The sequence below is a fragment of the Barbus barbus genome (genome assembly GCF_936440315.1).
Source record: "Barbus barbus genome assembly, chromosome: 11".
Taxonomy (NCBI): domain Eukaryota; kingdom Metazoa; phylum Chordata; class Actinopteri; order Cypriniformes; family Cyprinidae; genus Barbus; species Barbus barbus.
Genome location: NC_136739.1, coordinates 6,985,867 through 7,011,592, shown reverse-complemented (window position 1 = coordinate 7,011,592; position 25,726 = coordinate 6,985,867). Strand labels below are relative to the sequence as shown.

Genomic DNA, 25,726 nt, shown 5'->3' with positions numbered 1-25,726 from the left:
ATGCGCCAATAGTTCATTCATACATGTGGAAAGGAAGTTGGAAAAAATGTCAAAATAAAAGTCATTGTGTTATCAAAAACGTTGAATATTTACATCTTTTCTGAAAGATTGATTAACAGATTTTTGTAATAACATTTTTAAAATGCATTTTTACAACATGTATACCTGTTTCATATAATTTGGTATTTATTTCGAATGCGTAGTTCGCTCTTCACAGGAAGTAGTACGTTAACTGAACTTCCTGTATTGATTGCGCGTTCATGTTGGAGGTCACTTTGCTATAAAAAAAAAAGGTAATTATACTGCAGTTAACACATTAGTAAAATGTTTACATTGATTTTCGTGTAATTTAACGTTAGTTTAAACTGGAGGCAGGATTTATTAGCTTCTGAACCGGCACCAGAGTCGGTGTTTGCACTTTAGTTGTCAGAAGCTGGTTCGCTTGTGTTGTTTCTGTGTATCTGAACACTTCAGTGTTTATTTTTTATTCAGTTATTGTTTAACACGACTGAACAGCTAACTGTTGATTCATAAAACGAAACCACTGAAGTACAACTAAACTGATCCGTTGTAATCTCAAAATATGCATTTAACTGGCCTTATACTCAAGCTTTTAGCCTGCTTTTTAACCACGCGTTTTTGGGTGTTTCTCTCTTTTGAATCGACTCGTTCTTAAGCTCTATTATTATTAGAGTGATTCAACTGAGTCGAGTGACTTTAACTTGACTGACTTGTCACAGTGTAGCTACTTAATTCTGCGCATGTTGCATGAATAATTGTGAGATTTCTTCAACAGCAGTCATGGGTGGGGATCATGGACATGGCAAGTTATCCATGCCAGACTACAGAGCGTGGAAATGGGAAGGAACGCCACTGGAAGCAACCCAGCAGAGGCTGGCTCGAAGAGGACTGAGGGACCCCTGGGTTCGGTAAGATCATACTGTTTCAGATATTTGCTCATGCATTGTTTGCCTGGAGTTCTGTATAGCATGCACATGATATTAATACTTTATCTGAATATATAATGGGCTATGAAATTCCAGTCCACCCCTGTGTATTATGATAAGAATTATATAAATGAGTTAAAGGAATAGATCACCCAAAAATGACAATTAGCTGAAAACGCCTCCTTTGGGCCATCCAAGATGTAGATAAGTTTGTTTCTTCATCAGAACAGATTTGGAGGAATAGCATTCCATCACTTTCTCTACAATGGATCCTCTGCAGTGAATGGGTGCCGTCAGAATGAGAGTCCAAACAGCTGATGTCCACATGACTCAGGTCCTTCAATTAACATCACGTGAAGTGAAAAGCTCCAAGAGCTTGTTTGTAAGAAACAAATTCACCCATCTGTCAATAATTCATAATAACTTTCTCCAGTGAAGAAGTCCATCCTTTGTTGTCCTTAACTGGCATATTTGATTAGAACTGTTTTTTCTTGTAAATGGTGCTTGATCAGACAAGACCCTTTTTGAATGGAGAAAGCAATATTAAAGATAGAGGTGGTTTTTAAATTAAATGGTTTTAATTTTATTTTTTTCCAAACGTCCACCTTTTTACTTCACAAGACATTAATTGATGGATTGGAGTCGTATGGATTACTTGTGGATTATTGTGATGTTTTTATCAGCTGTTTGGACTCTCATTCTGACGGCACCCATTCACTGCAGAGGATCCATTGGTGAGCATGTAATGTAATGCTAAATTTCTCCACATCTGTTCATATGAAGAAACAAACTCATCTACATCTTGGATGGCCAGAGAGCGAACACTTTCACTGAAGTTAAATCACCTAAATTGAAACAAATTATTAGTACTTAATTTTAGTTTAGATTTAAATTTGTTACCCATTCTCAATGAAAAAGTGCCCAAGAAATATTGCTCAATAAAAGTTGACCGGCAAAATTGCTCAATTTGCAGCAGCCCCTCACTGCAGAATAAAGATCCAAGGTGGAGATTGGTAGGTTTAGGTCTATGTAAGGTGGGAGGAGTTTTATCTGGATCCAACCTCGCCCCCTGGATCTTGTGTTCTGCAGTGAGGACCATCTCAACATTTGCCCTGTGTATCATTAGCCTTTATGTGACTTCCAGGCCATCATTTCAGTGCATTCAGCCAAATGTTTTATAAAATGTAGATAATGTTTAATATGTAAAACTTTTCTGTTCATTTGACTTATAAAACAGGACATTATGAAAGAAAGAAAATGAAGAACTAAAGGATGACAACATTTGTTTTTGCAGGAATGAGGCGTGGAGATATACGGGCAGCTTTGGCATCCCAGTTACCTTCCGAGATGTTCTCCTCCGTGGATTTAAAACAGGATTCGCAGCGTTTGCAGTGGCACTGGCAGTGGAGTATGCTTTCTTCCCTCCAAAGAAGTCAGAGCACTGATAGTGTTGCTAAAGCTCAGCTGAGCCAGTTGCTGCCGGACTCTGTGTTTGCTGCAGGTTTTAAGCCTGTTTTTGTCTATCCATGAAGACATTAGCCCATGAAAGGCTTCCTAATACCCGTGTTCATTCGTCTTTTTGGTTCTCATGACCAGTATGTAAAATAAATATAAATTAATTGAATTGGGCTGAGTATGTTTGTTTTATGTTCATTGGATATTTTGTCAAACCTTTAGAACTTAATTTAACGTGAAATTACTCAAAATGATATTCTTTAGTATAAATGCCAGTTATTTGCATGTTACATTTCCTGAATATGAAGAGGTTAACATGGATGCAAATTTCTGACTATGACATCCTTCCTCAATAATGCACTGTTGTGTGCTTACAATGCATATCTATGTCTTTTTGCTTTGTTGTACACGCTGAGGTACGAATCAAAAGGATTGTCTGTGGCATTGCACACATGCTGGCACTTAGATTGGAAGGTTAATATTTAATTTAATGGGGAAATGTTTAAAATGCTACATAACCACAGATCATGAATCATTTAAGTCATCTTTTAATCTGTTGACTTCTCTTCCAGCTAAACAGAAATAGCTGCCAGCGGAGGAACAGGCAGTAAAGTTAGATGATTAGCAAAAGGAGTTTACTTATTAAACACTATATCAGGGGTACCCAAACTCAGTCCTGGAGGGCTGGTGTCCTGCAGAGTTTAGCTCCAACTTGCCTCAACACACCTGCTGGGAAGTTTGTACTATGCCAAGTAAGAGCTTGATTAGCTGGTTCAGGTGTTTAATTGGGGTTGGAGCTAAACTCTGCAGGGCACCGGCCCTCCAGGACCGAGTTTGGGCACCCCTGCACTAGAGGTTCATCTAAAAAAATTAGAATATCTTGGAAAAAGTTCATTTTTGGCAATGATTCAGAAGATGAACATTGACACCCTCCACAAAGAGGGTAAGTCACAGAGGATCATTACTGGAAGGAGTGGCTGTTTACAGAGTGCTGTATCAAAGCATATTAAATGCAAAGTTGACTGGAAGGAAGAATTTGGGTAGGAAAAGGTGCACAAGCAACAGGGTACAACTGTGTAAGATTATTTTAAATTCTTAAAAAATACTCGTGTTTTTGAACCATACTATCGTAAAGTGTATTATACTGTTATTTATGTTATTTATTCATTTAGCGTCAGCTAAATGAATAAATGTTATATATTATAGTATTTACAACACTGTTAATGAATACTACAGCATACTGTAGTATTAATTGTAGTGAACTGATAATAAATACTGTAGTATACTTTAGTTTTACTACAGTAAACTGTAGTGTATTGTTGTATAATATACCCAATAGTTGTAGAAAACTTAGTACAGTATTGAGTAAAGTAATTTGTTCATATTACTATAGTTGTTACATTACCACAAAAACTAGAGAATTACAACAAATTAATTCAAGTACTGTACTATAGTATGTTTCAAAAACAGTATAGTATTTATTATACATTTCTACAGTATTTTGTCATGGGGGGGGGGGGGGGGGTGGTACGGTACGACGATCATCTAGGCAAAGCGATATTAGAATATGAAGAGAATATAGTTTGTTCACTTTCTCCACGAATTTCAAAAAGATACTTCTTTGCAAATCGAGGGGTGAGAACCAGAAGGGCGTAAGTGGCACTGTTTGGTGAAATGGAGATATATCAAATGAAAGCTCATAATGAGCTCTTTCTACTGGCACAAGTACTGTCCATGAATATACTAATTTTTATCATAAACAGTTGAAATCAGTAAACAACGCCAGATCAAACTATGGTCAAATTTTAGTTTTGTCTCTCCTGTAAAGTTGGTGAAATGTCACTTAGCTACGCCTTTCTGGTTCTCACCCCTCGAAATACTCAATGTGAATGATTTAGCACGCTTCTTAATGACGTCTAGGCTAAAAAAAATTACACATAACACCACTTGCGTCCCGGCCACACTTCCTCTTTCTCTTTCCATTTCAATCGTCATGGAATTTCTCAGATTTACCGCTATTCATTCCAGAGCAGATGCTCCATTCAGTCAGAAGAACAGCTCTCTCGAGGTAAGGTTTACATTTTGTCTTTTTAATTCGAGAATATTTTAATTTAATGACTTAATCTCCACATAAAACACGTAGCAGTTTTGTTGTTGTTGTTGTAGCGTGCTCACAAATCTTTACCGCACTGTTGCGAATCATAGTTTCAGAATCACAACCATATATAGTCATATCATTTGTAACTGTACGTTTAACACTATAAATGCGATTAAGTATAGCCTAGTAAAACTGTCATCAAAAATAAATGATGATAGAAGGTCTTAAATAATCTTAACCAGAAGATGCGATATTTATTTAATATGATAAAGTGCTATTTTGGCAGAAACGCTTGCTGTGTTATTATTATTATTATTATTATTGTGCCTATAGGAGACCGTGTCATTTGAAGATACATATAAACGAAATATCCCAACATTTACCCATACTGAGTCACATCCTGCTGTGTTTTCAAATGCTATTTCATTGTGAAAGTCTTGGATGAATGACCTGACTCACCATTTGCACATAATACAATACAAGAAATGATACCTAACTTTTGTAAATTAATGAAACACCCTCTTCCTTTCATAATGGCAGTTTTTGTCCTTATCAGATCATTTTGGAGCATAATGTCTGTCCTATACCACACTATCAGTCAGATCACTGATGAGCTCAGCACAGATGAATGCAAGCGGATCTCTTACCTGTGTGGCGCTCTTGATATGGATAAGTTCTCTACAGATCCCAGAGGCATGCTACAATCTGTGCTGTGCCAAATGAGGATGGATTACATGTTTCTCATGGAGCTCATTCTGAAAATAAAACGCTATGATTTGCTGAGAGAAGTGCTGAGCACCAACAAGAGCACAGTTGAGGGACTGCTAAAAAATGGCCATTCTGTATCAGAATACAGGTAATGCTCTCTAGTTCCCTCTGTGAATCTCCATTTGTGCACAGGATGGGGTTCAAGACAAGGTTTTAATCTGGACGTTGTGTTTTTAGAGTGCTGATGGTTGATGTTAGTGAGGACATGGACACAGAAGACCTGAAGTCATTGACTTTCTTACTCAGAGGCACTTTACCAAAACACAAACTGGAAAATGTCCAGGTATGATGTACTGAAAGCTCTGTTCTTCATGTGTAGAACTGAAATGTTTCATGTCTGGAAATGAAATGACTTTTTATTTTTTTAACATATACTTGCAGAGTTTTTTAGACATTGTAATAGAGTTAGAGAAACTCGATCAGCTCTCCAGTGAGAAGATGGACTTGATTGAACACTGCTTGAGGTCCATCCATAGGGCCGATCTAGCTAAAAAGATCAGTCACTACCAGCAGACAGGTAAGAATTACCAGCTTTATGTTGTTATTGATGTTTTTGTAGATGCAACCATATAATACACTAAGTATTAGGCCTGTTGTCTCATTCAGAAGGGTTTAGGTTACAGTATGTCACTAACATGATACAATCTCAGAAAAAGAAGTAACAAAAGCTGTCACTGGTATGTAGCCCTTGTATCATATTTACCCCTAAAGCAGTGGTTGGCAACATGGGCCAAAAGTGGCCCGCCAGCAATTACATCTGGCCCGCACCCGTAGCCAGATTATTTTGATAGCGGCTGGTTCTGAAATAGATTTAGATAGAATTACTCACAATCAGAGTATGTGAGCGGAGCGGTGTGATTTTGAATGGAGCGAGGAGCGGATTGTATAAAAGTCGGAGCGTCGTGGTTTTCACTCGCTCCAAGAGCGCTCCATCACAAGTACAATTCATGCCAACGACCCATAATATAACTGCATATTTAGCAAGAATTCACATGTTAAACATATTTAGCTAGCTAGATAGAAAAGGATCACTCAAATCAGAAAGAATGTGAAGGCTATGATGACTGCAGTGGACATGAGCGGGAAGTTATAGTTCTCAAGGAATTTATTTGTTCCTTCTGAATATTTTCAGTTGACAGCTGACTTTTTTTAGTGATTATTAAATGCTAAAAGCGCGGAGGGGAAATTGTTGATGCTCCACTCCGCTCACATACTCTGATCGGACACCGCCACACAAATGTGGCTTTTTGTTAATGACTGTTGCAGGATTTTACACAGAGTAACAGCTCACTACCAGTTACAAAATGCACTGTAACAGCCAGTCACAGGCAATTCTGGTTGCATTTTTCATCAATTAATATCTTAAATTATCCTTTGACTATGTTCCGGCCCACCAGTGGTGAATTTTTTTTTTGGCACGATGCCCTAAAGGGTGCTTTTTGGTAATTTAAAGGTACATATTAGTATCCTTTGAAAAGGTACTGCCCCAGATTTGTATCTTTTTCTGAGTCAGTTGTAGACCTATCACTTCCATTTTAGGATGACGCAAAATCACATGTGACTCTGATTCAGTTCATCTTTTCTACTTCCTCTTATTGGTAGTAGTTTGCGTCATCACTATTAGGAAATGGACGTGTTTTTTTACAGCAAACCGAATCAGTTGCTTTTATAGGTTTCCTTTTTAAATAACTGAAACTTGCTTTTGCAATGCTAGTGACCAAACAAGGACTTTCACCTCCAGACAGACTGAAGTTCTGCAGAATGCAACTGGTGAGATTTAATTTGGTTGCTTCGTCTAATATAGCACTTAAAATGTTTCTTATTTCAATCTTTACTTAACTTTGAGTGTTTGTGTGATTCACAGCCGAATAGCTCATTCAGTGGCTCAGCAGCTTCCTGTAATGTCAGGCCAGTTTTTAAATTCTGTGGTGAGTTCATTAAAAACGGACAGAATGAGGAAATGCTCTACCAGTCAAAAGTTTGGACAAACCTCTCATTGTCTCATTAATTGCTATTTTTTGTGACCAAAAATCTTAATCTTAATATTTACACTACACTGTGGGGGGAAAAAAAAGAAAAAAGTCGAGAAAAGTTCAAAGCAACCTGATGCATTCAGATTTTCATAACGTTTTACCAAATGATTGTCTTATTAATTGTCCTTAATAACACTACTTTGTTTTGTCAATCTATGAAGATGAACTACAGATTCTGGCATGTATGCTGAGAACAAAAAAAAAAGCCATTAATATGTCAGCATTTTTTAAAATTCCTTTGTTCAGAAAGTGTTTGTCTAGTTGTAAAAAAAAACTTTAGGGGAATTCTGTTGTTCTAACAGGTTTTTATGTACTTACAGTTAACTCAGGTTTCTTAATATTTGCGACTCTGTAACTGTAAAATATCCTAAATATGTATATTTAGTCAGGTGTGCCTAACATTTGACTGGTAGAGTGTAGTATGTTCTGTGTAATTATGTCTGTTATTTTATTTATTTTCTTTTTATTAATTTTTTTTTTTTTTTTTTTTTTCAGATAAACCGACTGCAGTGAAGAAGGAACTACTTGGAACTAGCTTTTATTGTCAGGTAAATATAAATAAGTCAATTTTTAATAAATAATTAATTTTTAATGAAATGCATATCATGAATTGTCTTATGAATTTGAAATATGTTTGATATGATATGCTTTAAATATATACTGTATATTAGATTCAATTCAAGGAGCACTGATGCTCAGCTGGTTCAGTATGAAACTGTAGGATTTTATTAAAACAAAAGGTTTCTTTCCTTTCTTTGACCATACGGCCAACATTCCAGTTTTGCATTTAGGGTAATATTTTGTTGATTCCAAGCACTTTAAACATTTTAAATGATTTGATCTCCAGACGCAGGAGGAAGTGTACAGTATGCAGAGTGATCCCAGAGGAGTGTGTTTAATCATAGACTGTGTCGGCACTGAAGGAGGTGAGAAATCACTGATCGGATGGAGTTTATAGTATCTTTCATAAGTTTGGGGTTGGTAAGATTTAAATTTAAAAAAAATAATAAGATTTTTATGTTCACCAAGACAGCATTTGCATATTGGTATTTGATCAAAAATAGAGTAAAAACAGTAATATTTTGAAATAATTTAACATGTTTTCAATTTGATTATATTTATAAAATGTAATTTATTGCTGTGAGCAAAGCTGAATTTTCAGCATTATTACTCCAGTCTTCAGGGTCACATGATCGTTCAGAAATCACTCTAATATGCTGATTTGCTGCTCAAGAAACATTGTTGAAAACAGTTGTGTTGTTTAATTAATTTTTTTGTAGAAACCACACTTTTAGGATTCTGTCATGAATAGAAATTTCAAAAGAACAGCATTTACTTGAAATAGAAATCTTATGTAACAATGTTAAAGACTTTACTGTTGCTTTTGATCAAATGAATGCATCCTTGCTGAATAAAAGTATTAACTTATTTAAAAACAACAACGACCCCAAACTATTGAATTGTACTGTAAATAACTAATATGAATGATTCTCTGATGTAGTTAATCAGTCACATTTTTTAATGTGGTAATATTTTTCAGTATGTGTTAAATCGGTAGTATTACAAGTACAAAACGTTTATCTAGTTGTTCATCCAAAAGCTGGTATTGTATTGTTTCTTTTCCTTGCATATTTTTTTTTGTAATGAAAATGTGCTTTAATCACTAAGTCATAACATTTCCATTCCATTAGTACTTATAGCACAATTTAGTTGTGAAAGAAATCACATTACCCTCTAGTAATGGCTTCTCTTTTCCTTACAGATGAACTGGAACAAACATTTAAAGCCTTACACTTCCATGTGATCACACACAAGCTGCTGAGTGTGAGAGACGTGCAGTCCACTCTGAGGGAAGTGGCTCATCAGCAGGGTCACTATAGAGCGTCTGCTTTTGTCTGCTGCATTATCAGCCGAAGCAGCTCTTCGGATCTGCTGGCCACCGACTCTCACGGTCCAGGACTGAACCTGGACACTGTCAGACGCCTCTTCACCTCAGACTCCTGCCCGGGCCTGGCAGGCAAGCCTAAACTCTTCTTTATCCAGAGCTATGACGTGTCCGAGCCTCAGAGGTGTGCTGGGTGTATGGGGTGTGAAGATGACGAGGGTGGAGAGCTGGAGACCGACGGGCCTGTGCTCTTATGCTGCAAGAGGACTGTCCCAGTGGATGCGGACATCTTCTGGAGTCACTGCTGGACTCGAGGAAAACAGCTGGAGGTGCCAAACCATCAGTCCGTGTACCTGAAAGCCTTGAGATCCTCCTTAACTGAGGGACAGAAAAGGTTGGAATGATTACGATTTTTTTATGTTTTAGTTTTTTCTCATGCTCACCAAGGCACGATTTATTGATCAAAAATACATATTTTAAAATGTAATTTATTCCTGTGATGCAAAGCTGAATTTTCAGCATCATTACTCTAGTCTTCAGCATCACATGATCCTTAAGAAATCATTCTAATATGCTGAAAATTCAGTTTTGCATCACAGGAATAAATTCCATTTTACAGTATATTCAAATAGAAAATAGTTATTTTAAATTGTAATAATATTTAACAATATTAACTGAATAAAAATCAAATTATTCCAAACTTTTTACTGGTATCACATAGTATCCGACATACATTTCTAAATCTCTTTTGGACCCAGGGATTGATTGATTGTTTTTGTTTTTTTAAAATCTATATTAAGCATTATGTAAGTATTACCAATTGTATTTTTATTCTTTTCAGGAGGACTCATTTGGTAGACTTGCACATGGTGGTGAATCGTGCAGTGTATGAACACAATCACAAATCTCCAGAATCCTCCTACTTTTTAAATCTTAGACACACTCTCAGGAAGACAGTCTGTTTGTCTTGATTCCTTACGTTTAAGTGAAGGTAGATGATTATTCAAGACCATGTGATGTTTGAGTAGATGATCATCATAATGATGTCCATATGAATTGTATCAATTATGATTTTCAATGTTTCAGTAAATAAATCTCAGCTTGTGTTATTGTAGTTTCCTATATTGTCCACATGTTGGCAGTGTTGTCCAGTGTTGGCAGTAAACTTCACCACCACGTGTTAAAACATTTTAACATTTGCATTGCTTTTAAAACATCTTAACTGATTGCCCTTAATAAAACCCATTGATTTAAATCATTCAATTTAATTGAATAAACTGGTAAAAGAAAGTTTGAACAAAAGTCCCAAACAATAAACTTTTTGAATACTGATAGCTTCAGACTGATAGCAGTCACAGGAAACTCATCAAAATTGCATTATACCTAAAGGGAGACCTGGGATTTAATCTGTTTAGATGCAAGTGTTAACAGTGTTTATCATTCTATTTATCATTAAATCTTATATGCATATTTCTTGTCATAATGTGTGCTTATATTTGTCATTCATTGAAATTGGTGCAATTTGTATATCACTTGAACGTCTAAACAATGACTCAACAATGAGTAACTACCTAACTTTACCAAAGTATTATAACAAAAATCCTGTAACTTTGACTTTTTGTGTTTCCAAGTTGGAATCCAACTTCTCCTTGCTGTAGCTACTAGCAAAGATATGCATTTTAAAAGAAACAAAAATAAGTCAACCCTGTTACTGTCATAACTGACATTAATTCCATTAAAAAGATGAAAACTCCTCAAAGCCAAGTATTGTTTTTTTCTTATGTTTTAAAGTTGACATTCAACCCTGTTACCTTGTTTTGGCGGGAGCTGATTATTGAAAAGCGGATATTTGTATTATCAGCTTGTTCTTTCTAATAAAACCCATGTGTCATGACCTTGAGCACAAAGTTATGACTAAATGAGCTAAACTGCTCATCCTGTTACTGCCAACCCTGTTACCATACACCCTGTTACTTCTTTTTAAGGGCGTAGCAGTATTTCACTATATTAAACTGTTTACATTTAGCTTCAAGTGTCACCGTGCATGTTTATTAACATTTGACCATATGCTATAAATAGCTTTGCATTATTTGTCTGATAGAAAGCTTAAAATCCGAAAGAGATTTACTTCAATAAACACGCACAAACGGCACAATACTTAAGAGAAACGGCCGATTTAGTGTTAGTATAGCAAGTGCACTGCCAGTGCATGTCACCGGAGTGTGTGTGTGTGTGTGTGTAGGTGAGACACTGACGCGCTGGATCTGTTCTCGCGCTGTTCCCAGCCGCTCTGCTGCAATGGCGATGGTGGCGCGCTGAAGAGCGGAGTTGGGCGAGTTTCCCTTTATTTTACGAAGAATTCTTCAGCCATGCACGACCATCCAGCGCTAAATCCGGCTTGAAGAAGGGCGTGGATCTTACGTTTTATCTGCGGTCCGAGCGGCTGGGCTGTAAGCGAACAGCAGCCTATATGCAACCGCCCCGATACTTCTCACATCTGCATGCGAGAAGCGACCAGCACCCTCCGCCCCTCTCTTTCCTGCAGCTGATCTGAGCCACAACAAGCCCTCTGGCCGGTGAGGACCTGGAGCTGTCTGACCCAGCTGGATCATTATGGCAGAGCGCAGTTCTACCGGATTACTGATGATGATGCTGGACCCGTCGCCGGCGATCGCGATGACTCTCCCGGCGGAGGTGCGCGAGAAGCTGGCGGAGCTCGAGCTGGAGCTTTCCGAGGGTGAGTCGCTGGTTTCCCATCTCCATGCCACATACCGGGTTTTGGAGATCAGGCTTGTATCAGATTTCATATGAATAGGCTTCATGCATTATTAGACGCGGGCTGTTGACATACCCTTAAATACACACCTCTCCATGCGCTCTGAAATATCCTATCTGATCTATCACCGGTATGTTTTTACTGCAACCCTTCTGTAGCCTTACCTATAATAGCGATGATGATAGGTATAATGCAGGTTCAGTGCTGTGTCAGCAGTGCTTCAGATCAGGAAGAGCATTCAATCCCAATAAAAGCAATGCAATATATCGGACAATTAATAATCAAATGCTGGTGTAATCCAAATAGACTGCTATTACTTTTGGCAAACAATTTGAGAATCATCCTATTGGTCATGTTGTGAGTGTTTGAAGGTGCTGCAATAAATGCAAGACTTTTAGATTCATACAATTGTGATTTTCAGGTTGTAGAAAACCGTATGCAGGACATCTGGATTGTTCCAATCCGACTACTCGGTATCCACACTATGTTATCTGGCTATGGAAATTTCAGACAAGAACAACAGCATGCTTTGCATGTCATGTCCGTGCTGTAAATCTTCCCCAAGCAGGTCATTTGCTGATAGGAATATTGATTAAACCTGTAGGTCCTCACGTATTAAGAATTTTTATCAATTCATTGTCTCTACCATATCCTGACATGGTGACAAAGTCAAGGATCCATTCCTATTGATATAATAAGCCATGATATAATAACAGATGTGCTGAACTGCAATGGTAGTGGAACCTTTTAAACTGGAGCATGTCTTCTGTGCAAATGCACAGCAGGAAGAGTTCAAACTGAACTAATTAGACCAACTGTGTGCTGTTTTCTTGAGATCTTCCAGCACATCTATGAGGAAGGGGAATGTGCAAATGATTTGATGACTGTTATTTTAATGAAATGCACAATTACAGGGCTGTTTTTTTAATTATGATCATATTGTCAGAAAGAATTATGGGCAGTACTCATCCACATGCTTTGGGGTCAGTAAAGATTTTATTATTTTTTTTAAATAAATTAATAGTTTTATTCAGTAAGGGTGCACTAAATTCTTTAAAAGTGACAGTAAAGACTTGCACTGATACAAAAAAGTGCTGTTCTTTTGAACTTTCTATTTATTAAAAAAAAGAAATCCTGAAAAAAGTGTCACAGTTTCCGTTAAATTTCATTACAATTTTTGCAAATCAGCATATTAGAATGATTTCTGAAGGATCATGTGACACTGAAGACTGGAGTAATGATGCTGAAAATTCAGCTTTGCATCACAGGAATAAATTACATTTTTATAGTTATTTTAAATTTTAAATGTAATAATATTTCACAATATTACTGTTTTCACTATAAATAAATGCAGTCTTGGTGAGCATAAGAGACTTCTTTCAAAAATATTTAAACATCTTACCAACCTCAAACTTTTGAATGGTAGTTTAGACACAAACAAAGTATTAACCACTTAACTGGCAAAAATCTATGTAGTGCTCAAGTTCTGACCCATATTTCATTTGATTAGCTCTGGGACGGCAGCACCAGACCTCGTTTCTTAGCAGGCTGAGGGAAGTTTTACTGTTGTGGTCTTTTAAAAAGAGACAGTGAATCCAAAATAGCAGCAGCTCATACTGCTGACATACTGTGTCACCGCTGAAATCTCCCACTCCATACTAATACCACAAATTTCCCAGTACTGCTTCCTGAAAAAAATCAAAATTTCCTTATGTAAGTTTAGCAAGTGTAGCATATAACACAAGCGGACAACACAAACACAGCAGGATTGTAGAAAACAGTCGAACCCCTGTCCGCTTCCTGTTTGCGTGTGCATAACGTCCTGTCCTGCACACTGTCTGATAGCCATTGTTTTCCTTTAATTGCTGACATCACCAGGCCCAACTCTAAAAGACCCTCAGAATCATTTTATGCAGCTTCTGAATAGGATTTTAAAAGTGAATTGATATTTTCTGATTTCAGTTAATTTCCCTGCAGATGAGGTTGATTCTGAATATAAACAGGTTGAATTTGGGTTGCAGTACTGCACTAGAGGTTCAAACATCATGTGGTACAAATTGTTCTCAACGTTTGAAGAGCAGAGTGATGTTAGGCTCAGGGATTTTTTTCAAGGACACTGCTTTAGTGTTATTCTTGGCTAAGGATGTTGAGAGATCTTAATGGAGAATCACACGTCAAACTGCAGTGCGGTTCAGGACTCGGTTAATCTGGCCCCGAGAAACCAGCCCTGAGGCTGTTTCTCTAGTCTTTTTGAGGTTTAAAAATCCATTGATGTAGTCCTGCTAATGATTTTGGATGATCGTGCAGGTGGATGAGGGAGTCACGTCAAATCGCATCGCATTGTTAGCTAAGTTCAGCCATAATAGATGTGTAAGTCTCAAGGGAGGCTTCATGTCCCTGAGCTGAGTGTAACAGAGAGGCGTATGAATAACTTTGTCTAAATCGTTCACTTGTTTAACTGAAATGTTTTGCAGTGTATTGGCAGTAATGGAATGCAGTCTATGTGATAGCGGCTTGAGTAGCACAATTGTTCAAATCAGCCCAAGTCATCTGTTGAATTGTGGGTTAGCGATTTGTTTAGGAATGCACAATATGTCAATACTGTGTTCTAATATTTGTTATATTGGGTATGCGACCGGATATTTAATTATACATGCTTTTTGTACATGCCCATATAATGTATTTACATTTAGAATAACATTTATAATTAAAAAAATAATAAACAATAACTTAAAAAATGTTAAATACAATCTTTAGTAAATCGCAAATTTAATATATTTTTTTCGAACTGTACATTATGAACTTGTTGTTGTTGTTTTTATTGTTTTATTTTTTATTTAGATAAAATAGTGTAGAATTTTAATATCTGCTACGTAACATTTGCCGCATGACTATAAGATAATATATATATATATATATATATATATATTAATATTTTAATATCGGTGCATCAGTGGTGAACTTGGAACTTGGTTGAAGTTGACTATAGAGTGAAATTTTTTATTCTGGAAATTAAAATCCCATTCACTTTCCCCTTAGGTGAAATAATTTTTTAATGATCATTTATAAAACTATAGAGACAAACCTACTGTGAGCTACAATATTGTTGTTGTTGTTTTTTAAATAATTATGTTTAACAACAGAAATTCTGGTAAAAAACTATTTTCCCCATGAGTCAGCAATATAGAGCAAAATATATGCTTGATGGGATTGTAGTTCTTTCACTTGTTAAAACTGTTAAGTACACAGTCGGGTATCTTTTTATTTTTCAGTTTTAAATACTTTTTTTTTGCCTTTTTTTCCAAAGTTTGTAATGTTGTGATTCACCTCATATCCGATTGCTTTGGCTTATAGCTTCTAACTTTTTAACAAAGACATTTTAAAAATGTCTATGGGAAAAATTTCTGTCAATTATTTCCTAACCAAGGCCACTGAAAAAGTGTTTAGATGCTGTTACACACTGTAGTGATATCCTGTAGACCGGTAGCTGGAGTCTATGATTGGTTTCTCCTTCAATTAAATGTACTGATATTTGAGAATATATTTTGGGTATTGCTTGATGAGATATCAATTGCAGTACATCTTTTATACTTCTAAAACCCACCTTTGGTTATCCAATTTTAGCATAGTTTCTGATTCTCTAAAAAAACTACTTCCCTGACACTTTTTTCCCCCTAGAGTATAGGGCTGTCACAGAGAAAGGTGTGATTTCAAGACACCTTTGTCAGGAAATCCAGACATTTAATGTGTGAAAAATCACTTACAACAGCTTCAAATCAAGATTGAGCAGATATAATTGTTGGAGGGGCTCATCTGGATGCTTGCACCTGGAGAAGTTACATAGCATGTCCTGCCATTGCCATTCTCATAGGGTTTTCATGGGAAAGGTGCAGAGGCGTAAGGCTTTGATCGGGGAGCCATGCAGACATGCCGAGCTGTTGACCTCGATATGGATCAGCGCTGGAGAGTTGGGCGTAAATGAGTGCAAGAAGACAAATTCCTGCGGCGAGGCTCTGCTCATCCAAATAATTAATTCCCTCTCTCATTTATCATATCTCCACTTTTCTTCATCGCTCACACCTCTCCGGTTTGTAGCAATGCCTCAAAAACACATTATAGCAAAACATCTGTATAGTATTGCTCAATGTCTGAAAGTGAAGGTCTAGCCTAACAACAGTCATATGATGAATGTCATGTGATGAATTTGACACAAAATGACTTCAACTAGATGGAACTCAGCATCACAGGTCATGGTTTCTCCATCGTTAGTTCTTCCTTCTCATGTGGTCAGTCAGGCGACTGCAGGCGTGTGGTGTTTTCTGCAGAATGAGAATCATCTGGTGTAATGGTTTCTCCCTTTTTAAATCTCACATCACATCAGAAAGGCATTTATTTTCAATAGAAATTAAGGAAAATAATCAAAAAGTTGAAAATAATGTATCGGGTAAGGTTAGGGTAGGTGTAGGGTGGGCTTTATTGTCCCAATAAGGTGGCATCCATTTAATAATTTGAATAAAAATGATAAATTACACAATACGTTATTATCGCATACTGTTTTATAATGTACTACAATGCTGAGGTGCAGATAATTGCCACTATTTGCAATAAGTAGTATACTGTAAATAGCAGAACATATTAGTGTAAATATCGTTAAAAAATACTGCTATTTTCACTTAGTGCAAATATAATCCATTGCTATTTGCACGTAATGTAAATAGCATCTATCGCCAAGAATAAAATGGATTTCATATATGCTAGTAATATGCACGCTAAAGCAACTAGTTCATAGCGAATAGTGTTCCCTAATCTAAATGTTACTAACAAATTCAGCCACGAATGAATCTAATCGGTTATGGTAAACAATTTTGATGGTAAATATTCCTTAAAAAATAATGTTTTAATAATTTTATTATTAGTATTAGTTATTAGTATTAGTATTAGTAATTTCGTGATTGGATTTGGCGATTCCGTCTGCATTTTCCACTCAATTCTGACTAGGGCCCTACATAACTACTACAACAACTACCTTACTTAATATCCATAATCAGCAAATAAGGGGTATATTGAGGGAAAACTGTTAGTTAACAGTGAATATGTGTTTCCTAATCGAAAGTGTTACAGATTCTTTCATCACAGGTTTTCAGGTATATAGGTTTTGTTTAGGTTAGAAACACAAATCATGATTTTTTTCACAAATCATGAATAATTGATTTAGGAAAAGACGTTTCTGTTATTGCAGGATAAACCCCAGACAGAATGTATCCATACATGGTACAAAAATGTACCAAATTTAGATGGTGAAACCTTTATTTTGATTTTTTTGCAGGAAACGTTTCACCCCTAGTCTATATATAACTGTTTGTCATTGCTGGTTTGAGTGTTTGTTAGGCTTTCTTTGTCCCTGGTCAACAACGTCAAAGTCATATTCCCATCTTGTTGCCATATTTGTGATCTGACCAAGTTCAGTCTGTCCAGTTGTTGTGTTTTGTATTCAGTGGGTTTTTTCCAGGAACACAGCACTGAGTTTGAAGTGTGGGACTGTGATGAGACCGTACAGCCCTAACTCTTCATTTAATCACCGGCTCTGGATGTGTCTCACTCCAGGGTTTCTGCGTTTCAGGGGCTTTTTGTTGTCTTTTGATGGAGCTTTCATTAGCGTGAGGCAAAGAGAGAAGTAAGAGTTTGTCTGGAGGTTTCCTCAGGCAGATTGTGAGGTTGAATTAAGACATGTCTAGGGTTCAAGCAGAGGCGGCGGTGCTCGATGAGACGAGAGAACACACAACTGTATGCTGAATAAAATCTGGTGTACGATTTCCTTTGAAACTGTTTTCACTCCGAATTTGCTAGTACATTTCACAAACACCTACAAAGAAACTGAGAATTAAACATGGAAGTTTGAAGTAGAAATCTAAAATGGTATTTTCTTGTAAAACTTACTCCAATGTCCTATGTTTTATTAACATTTTTCAGAGTGTATGTTGTCTGTGATTTCTGTGGGAAGTAAAACTAGATAAAAGACCATCAAATACTCAACATTTTGGTCAACAACACAATATTGCACTTGGTGGAAGTTAAATTTAATTCCTTAAATTTGATTTGGTTTGATTTGATGACCTCTTTAAGGTTGGCTTGAGGGGAACTTTCTTCCCTGTATTCCAGTCTGATTACTGGATCGGGATGAAAAGGTCAGGTCACTCTTGGACTGCTGAGAAAAACAGCTCTTGTCTGCGGCCCGGCTCACATGAGTCAACATTTCTGCAGCGTGTAATCATATCACACGGGTGGGCTGGATCTTCACAAACACACCCACTCCAGCGTAACTCTTGGAATGTGCCCTTTTTGGAAGGAACCTAAAAAGAAATGCATTTCTAGGAAAGGTCCACAAGAATTACAGAAACATGCTTTGGGAAACCAGAAGCCGTTTATTTTGTAGGCATTTTCTATCAGTGACAATTGTTTTGCATATACTATTTATATATTATGCATATTGTATATACTATATTAGAATTGAATTAAAATGTCATTCATTTTTTAAATATTTTGGTGAGATTCCTGTGGTTGTTACTGTGTTCCATTCAAAGTATGATATGGTTTTGGTAACACTTTAAGGTCTCATTTGTTAACATCAGTCAACTACATTACTTATTTTTTTTTTTTTATTATTAAAGTGTGTTTTACAAGAAAACACTATTTCAGTCTTTCTACTTTCTACTTCCATCAATAAAGCTGTTGTATTATGCTTGGAAGATGATATTTAGGGAAATGCCAGCCTTTGTTTAGCAGGTGTAATGATTATTAATGATTAGCAAAAGATCATTTCCCCTGTGTATGTATGAAACAAGTTTATCGTGCATTGTAGGAATTCTGATGCATTATTATGTTTAAAAAGTGAATGTTTAACTTTGACACCAATCTCTTTAATAAAAGAAAATGATTGATAACCACTCTTAAACATCTAAATGCTCAAGTAAAGAATTCAAGTGTTTGTATGATTGACTAGCATTAAATCGTTTCCTTGATTTCTAAACTTCCACCATGTGCTGACCGCCGTAGGGAAAATAAAGCTCGTCCTTGGCTGCTGAATCGCACCCAAACATCCCAGCTATATAAACTCTAATGTGCTGGTTGTAGCCAAGAACTCATGCGAGATACGCGAGGCTTTTGCCTGCGGCTGTGGAGAATAGATTTTCTGAGGGGGTCATAAATTTTTTAAGCTTGTGCCTGAAAGCATGGGAAGACTTCAGAGTGTTATGCCGCACGCTGTGCTGTTGTATATAGGTGTGTGTGTGCGAGAAAGAGAGTGTGTGTATTTGTATTTGTGTCTGGGTTTGTTGTTTTATGTCCCGTGTTCTGTTTGTTGAAACGAGTCTCTTCTCTTTCAAAGGCTCAAGCATCCCGCCACATGCTATGCTAGGTCATCTCATGCTATAAGATTAAATATCACTAATTAATGAACTGCACTATGGTAAAGCTGTATGTTATTGCTGCTTTGGGTTTATTTGACTTACGATAAGCCCACCACATTTCACCCTATTGCACGCAATGTTCTTTTTGCTTTTTTGGGCTAGTCATGTTTTATTTAACAATGCTTCTGTTAGCACAGTCTACAGCTCAGGCTAATGGAGCCACTCAGCACTTTTAGAGGGCACTGATCTGTTTCTAAAAACCTTTTGTTTGGACAGTTACCAAATGGATGTTGTTGGTTGATTACCGGTTTTCACATCATTTACAGCTACATAACATCCTTTCACATCATTCATATGTGAGCTGCCTTGCTAAATAAACTAAGTGAAGCACACAACAGATGCTCACAGTTATTATCTGTAGTCTTAAGCTCCGATATACTTGCAAAGTTCCTTTTCGTTCTTCGCTTAAGGGTTAAAAGAAGTTCAATATAAGCAACAGCCTGTTTATATGAATATGTTATAATGTGCTGTGAGCTTTCCTCACAATAACAGATTGAACATTCAACAGAAATAGCAGTGGTGAGAAAACAGCGGTTTAAAAAAAACATCTGATCTTGGCCTTCTCAGCAATTTGTTTCTCCAGTCGAGCCATGTCGCGTTTATTTATATAGTACTTCATACAATAGATTAGCAGCTTTACGATATTAAACATACAACGTGTCAGTATCTCTATCAACTGAGATTACAACTTCATTTTCTGCTAAAAAGCAGTTCTCCTGTGTGTTCATGTGTTTACTCATGGATGTCTGACCTTGACGGATTAGACAGAAGAATCGAACCAGAGATCAAAGAAAGGCGGAGCCCCAGAGCCACACCTACCTATTACATCATCACCACGAACCAATGGTAGTTTGAAGGTGCTTAACAGTCGGAGCCAACTTTTGTGGAAAATTTGCTTTGACAAGCTGTTTCAAATTCCGAAACGAACTCCAAGTGTACTTTGTTTTAGCCTGATTTTGTTTGATATTTGCTTTGATTTTATATTAGCATGTTGATAAGCTACAACTCAATACTTGGATAAAAATAGGTGACACACATAGTCTTTTTTTACACAATTAACTCAAATTAACTCTAATAAAGCAAGAACATATTAGTGGAACTTAGGTGAGCTTTTGTGGGCAAAGAAGCTCTGTTGTCCATCATTACTAGTGTAGCGATGCATGAAGAAGTGCTTACTCTATTATCAAATTCAACATAAACAGCTTTATATTGGTCAACCTGATGTATCTGCATGTTCAAAATGTAACAAACTTGAATCGAATGCAAAATCTGCATGATAAATTCCTTGTACCTATATATATATATATATATATATATATATATATATATATATATATATACATACCTACAAGAAAACCTACTATATATATATGTTGCATGGTACAAACGATATCACAACCTTTGCACAACTTGCTAGATGGGTGGTACTTTTCTTTTTCTGAACATTGTTCAGTATTGAATACCATAATTTTTGGAACAGACCTAGTGTGTGTGTGTCACTGCTTGCTGTATATTAATTATCAGTCATCGCTTTAACTCTTTAACAAATATTCTCTGGCTTGCTTGTGTTTTTATCACACAGCCGCTCTCTCAGGAGGTATTTAGTGCTTTCAGAGCTCTTGAAGAAGGACTGAGGCGGTGTGTTTTGTAGTGTATTGATTTATGGCTGGCAGGAGTCCTGGCCGTGTGATTGAAGGCCCACGAGCAGATTGCTAGTGCGCATTTTAATTTCACTCCCAGGATCCTGTGCTGGCTTTCAGCTAACTGCTGCTGTCAAATCACAGGGGTCTAGGGTGAGATTGAACAAGTGTTTTAATAATCAATACCTTTGATCCCAAGACTACATAAAACATGTTAAACTCATTGTTTTTTGCCAAGATCCCAATGCAGAGAGTGAAAATATGTGCAAAATAAGGATGGACAGCTTTTCGCTTCACAATCCTTTATGGTAAATCTCATGAAAACATGTCCAGGTTATTTTTTACCTCCAGAAAAGAGAAAATAATATCTTGCTGTAAAGAATGAAGAATAATTTGTGCTGTATTATATTTGTATAAAGGCATTTTTTTGCATTGCAATTAGGATGCACTCATAAAATAATAAAGAAAAGCTCATTAGTCAATAAAATAAACTTTATTTTCTTTCACCAAAATATCATTTATAAATATTTTCTTTTGATTTTAGGGTGAAATGTTCTCGAGAGGTTTCGTGAGATTCACTCTTAAATGTTCCAGGTGTGCTTTGATTTTGAGGTCACCTGATAATAGTAAAGCTCTGTATAAATTCTGTTTCTCAGAGGCACAGAGAGAGCATGTGAAAGCACAGGTATTGTCGGGTGCTGCTGTACCTGCTGTGTTTACGTCATTGGCAGTGCCACGAGGAAATGAGAGGCGTTTGATCTCAGCAGAGGTAGACACCAGTGATTGTCCACTGTCCAGAATCCCTCGCTGCCTCCATCTGTCTGCTTTAGCCCCTCAGCTGGGTACAGAAACCACACGGTGAACTATGATTGGCCCACAGAACACCAATCACATCCTAAACTAAATCTGGACCCAAGAACCGGGACTCTGTAAACCCCACTGAGAGCCAAAAGAAGAGCAACAGATAACAAATACCCAAATTTGTAATAGTTAAATGTATTAGCTTTTCTCTAATTATAATTATGATTCTGTTCAAACCTTAAACTTTAATTTAATGTTAATAAAATGATAATATATATATATATATATATTTCCTATTTCAAAATCCAAAATGTAACTATAATATATATTTTTTAATCTTTTTACAACTTAATTTCACCATAAACAATTAAAAGATAAATTAGGCAGTATATGAGAGTGGAATTTTCACTTAATATAAAACTAATAACATTTTATTATATTGTATGTTATATTATACAAAATATATTTATCTTACTTTAAGATGGCAGTATTCTCTTTATTGTAATTTTTAATATTATGAATCATCTTGTCTGCTTAAAAATATAAATACAATTGCAGTATTATTGTCAGTAAAGAAGTATTCTGCACATCAACAGTACACTCTTGTGTCAAGTGAATGTATGATTTTTGATTGGAACAATATATATAAAAAAGCACCCTAAATAAATCACACAGGCATTTTACCTGAAGGATGTAACATCACAACTCTTTTTCTTCTTGTTGCTGTCTTTATATTTTAATACACACATAATCTGCACACTTTTTGTATTTTAGGCATGCATTGTGGGGGAAAATCATCATAATTGTGTGGAGCAGATTAAAAGTTGTTAAAAATTAATTGGTGTTAAACAAAGCTGATAGTATTACACATATTAGTAGCTGAAAGCATCCCATATAAGGAAAAACATTAACCTAATACACTATAAAAAAGTGTTGCCTTACCTGATCTAAAATTTAAAATTATTTAAATTAATATATTTTGTGCATGTAACCTAATGTATTCAGGCTGATTTAGTGATGTTTGGTAAAATCAATTAAAATTTTACAACATGTAGCACTTTTTTTTTTCGGTGAGTCTCATTAGTTTCTCTTAGATAGCAATAATATTTTGCTAGCATCTCCACTTTTTCAAGTTTGCCTTGTGAGAACAAGTCCTAGGTAATCTCACATCAACAAAGTGATGACTACGGATGGGTCGACCATTCGATCAGTTGTCCCAATGAAATGAGCAGTCAATTAGTCGACCATAACGATCCAGTCCTAGTCATCACTTTGTTACCGGTGTCTCTCCTCAGTAGCATTTCGTAACTTCTGTCAGATTTATCCGTGCATGATTGAGTCATGGGGCGGCCCTTCACAGACTAAAGCCCATGCTTTTTCTGGACAGCAGTCAAGGACACCTTCCCAAACCAGACCCACTTTAGCTTCAGTGTGGCCTGTACTAATGTAGAACACATGATCTGATCCGGTCGACTAAAGACAATCACCTGACATCGGTTTATTGATGACAATAAAACCTGTATGTGTTTTCAGGAATGAGCCTGGATTTTTGAGAGAAATCGTCCCAGGTTGCATATGTAACCATGGTTCCCCGAGGGAACGAGACGCTGTGTTAGAAAAACGCTAGGGGAACGCTTTCAGCGATATCAAGCTCTGAATCATATGTGTAATCAGATCAAACGATGGGCGAGACGTCAGGTGTGGGTGAGGTCATGACCAGGAAGCTTAAAAGCACGTGAGGTGCAGCCGGCGTCAGCTTCTAGGAATGAAGCATAGCTCTAGTAGGGATGCCGGAATTATGGCCCTGTGACGCAGCGTCTCGTTCCCTTGGGGAATCATGGTTACATACGTAACCTGGGACGCTCCCCTACAGGAACTGAAGCTGCGTTGGAAAACGCTAGGGGAACGAGATGTCCATGCCGCCAGACTTGCAAATCCCTGCCTAGTGTGGAAGAACACAGCTATGGCAAGAGAACAGAAGAGCCAGGGGTGGCTCGCAAATCTAGGTCATAGAACCTGACGAACGTGAGGGCCGTAGACCATCCCGCAGCGTTGCAGAGGTCCTGCATAGGCACATCTGCCAGAAAGGCTTTTTAGGCCGCCATACTTGACACATACAATTAAGCCTCTGCTGGTCGGGCTCCCTGAAGGGAGGAGGTCAAAAAGCCTGAAGTACGACAGGCCATGGTGTAGAGGAGGGGACCTTAGGGACATACCCCGCACGAGGGTACAGAAAAGCTTTAGCTAGACCAGGCACAAAGTCGAGATATGAAGGGGCCACAGAGAGGGCCTGCAGATCCCCAACTCTCTTTAGAGAAGATATTGCTAAGAGAAATACAGTCTTAAACGTAAGAAGACGATCTCACGATAAACGGAAGCCTACATAGAGCTTCTAGCACCACAGCGAGGTCCCGAGATCGTACCTGAGGCCTGAGCCTCATCACAATGCAGAGGAAATGTGTAACCAGGGGGTGCTTGCCCACTGACTGACCACCAAGAGGGGTGTGGTAGGCCGCTATAGCCGCCACGTAGACCTTCAAGGTGGAGTGTGTTAACCCTGCGGAGAAACGGGCCTGCAAGAACTCCAGCACTTTACCAATCGGGCAGTTAACTGGGTCAAGCTGGCGGTCTCCGCACCATGAAGTGTGAAGAGTCTCCACTTCAGGGCGTACAGTTTCCTCATTGAAGGAGCTCTAGATTGGAGGATGGTCTCAACAACCTCGGCTGAGAGACCAGAGGCTATGAGTTGTGTCCCTTCAGGGTCCACACCCACAGCTTCCACAACTCCGGGCGGGGGTGAAGGATCATGCGCTCCGCCTGTGAGCGAGAACGACATCTCGATGTCGAACCACCATCTGCTCTGATTGAGCTAAAATCAACCAATCGTCGATGTAATTTAGTATGCGAATGCCCTTGAGTCACAGAGGAGCCAGAGCCGACTCTGCGTGCTTCGCTCCCAAGCAGACCACGCACAAACTTTGTGTATCCCCGCTCGTAATATAGCGTGGGCAGGGAGGACCACACAGTCTATAACGTGATCTGCTTTCGCCCTTAACTGTCTTAGCACTTGCTTTAGACATTGCTGGAGTTTCTGGTTGCTGAATGCTTGGTGTAACTTGACAGACAACAGTAAATAAGACTCACAGACATAGATCGTGACTGACACACACAGAGAGCTTTGCTGAATGACAGAAAGCTGACGCCGGCTGCACCTCACGGGCTTATAAGCTTCCTGGTCATGACGTCATCCACGCCTGACATCTCGCCCATCGTTTGGTCTGATTACACATATGATTCAGAGCTTGATATCGCTGAAGGCGTTCCCCTAGCATTTTCCGACGCAGATCAAGTTCCTGAAGGGGAACATTTGTTATGAACAGCGACACATGACCGTAACCAAATGAACCGTGGAGATGTTTGGCTCTGCGCTCCTTTCACAGTTTATGGGTAAATATTATGCCTAATTGAGGAATGCCCATGTGAATTTGTGTCAAAGGTCAATGTGGCAGATCCTCAGAGAATTTCACAGATCAAAGCCTTTGTTATGGATATATGCTTGATTGATCTGTTTTCCTTCATCTCATTAAAGATGAACAAAGTGTTGCTCCTATAGGTTCAAAGTGGCACAGAGGGCTAAAATTGACATGTTTCTTTATAATAGCTGTGTGAGTAATCCCAAACTGAACCGCTGGGATGCATGAAAAATGTCTCCGTGTGAGATATTTCTGGGTGAATGGCCAGCACTCAACAGGCACAGGGGGCTGTTGTGTCCGAGCTCTTTTCACTGCCCAGAAAGACAATCCATTATCACACTAAAGGTGCAACACGGCTGGACTCTCGTCTCATATCTGAGTGCA

The 25,726-nt window shown here is 37.6% G+C and overlaps 3 protein-coding genes across 5 annotated transcripts in view; all 3 read left to right on the top strand.

The window, feature by feature from the left end:
• The first annotated feature begins 258 nt into the window (after positions 1 to 258).
• On the top strand, positions 259 to 2,569 carry LOC306876694 (NADH dehydrogenase [ubiquinone] 1 beta subcomplex subunit 3-like). 2 transcript variants are annotated; one of them, XM_079428040.1, is made up of 3 exons: positions 259 to 293; positions 800 to 929; positions 2,242 to 2,569. In XM_079428040.1, exons 2-3 carry the CDS (start codon positions 802 to 804, stop codon positions 2,390 to 2,392), a joined length of 279 nt encoding a protein of 92 aa, XP_079284166.1. In that variant the 5' UTR covers positions 259 to 293; positions 800 to 801; the 3' UTR covers positions 2,393 to 2,569. The 2 variants fall into 2 exon arrangements, with proteins under 2 accessions (XP_079284166.1, XP_079284165.1); XM_079428039.1 differs by having other exon boundaries at positions 797 to 929.
• A 1,781-nt stretch (positions 2,570 to 4,350) lies between these two features.
• On the top strand, positions 4,351 to 10,656 carry LOC306877055 (CASP8 and FADD-like apoptosis regulator). Its single transcript, XM_079428580.1, has 10 exons — positions 4,351 to 4,470; positions 5,057 to 5,356; positions 5,446 to 5,551; positions 5,650 to 5,785; positions 6,983 to 7,038; positions 7,133 to 7,196; positions 7,797 to 7,849; positions 8,149 to 8,227; positions 9,064 to 9,580; positions 10,028 to 10,656. The coding sequence occupies exons 1-10, from the start codon at positions 4,436 to 4,438 to the stop codon at positions 10,155 to 10,157; spliced, it is 1,476 nt and encodes a 491-aa protein (XP_079284706.1). The 5' UTR covers positions 4,351 to 4,435; the 3' UTR covers positions 10,158 to 10,656.
• A 1,143-nt stretch (positions 10,657 to 11,799) lies between these two features.
• LOC306877056 (disco-interacting protein 2 homolog A-like) overlaps positions 11,800 to 25,726 on the top strand; it is a gene marked incomplete at both ends in the record, with an annotated part of 138,625 nt that continues 124,698 nt past the window's right edge. For both annotated transcript variants that reach the window (XM_079428581.1, XM_079428582.1), the window contains one exon: positions 11,800 to 11,923. In XM_079428581.1, coding sequence (XP_079284707.1) covers positions 11,800 to 11,923 — 124 coding nt within the window. The remainder of the gene's footprint in view (positions 11,924 to 25,726) is intronic.

Coding starts and splice junctions, on each gene's coding strand:
- LOC306876694 (XM_079428040.1), top strand. CDS start 802: ATGGGTGGGGATCATGGACATGGCAAGTTATCCATGCCAGACTACAGA. Junction 930..2,241: donor CTGAGGGACCCCTGGGTTCG/GTAAGATCATAC, acceptor TTGTTTTTGCAG/GAATGAGGCGTGGAGATATA.
- LOC306877055 (XM_079428580.1), top strand. CDS start 4,436: ATGCTCCATTCAGTCAGAAGAACAGCTCTCTCGAG. Junction 4,471..5,056: donor AGAAGAACAGCTCTCTCGAG/GTAAGGTTTACA, acceptor TGTCCTTATCAG/ATCATTTTGGAGCATAATGT. Junction 5,552..5,649: donor ACAAACTGGAAAATGTCCAG/GTATGATGTACT, acceptor ATATACTTGCAG/AGTTTTTTAGACATTGTAAT.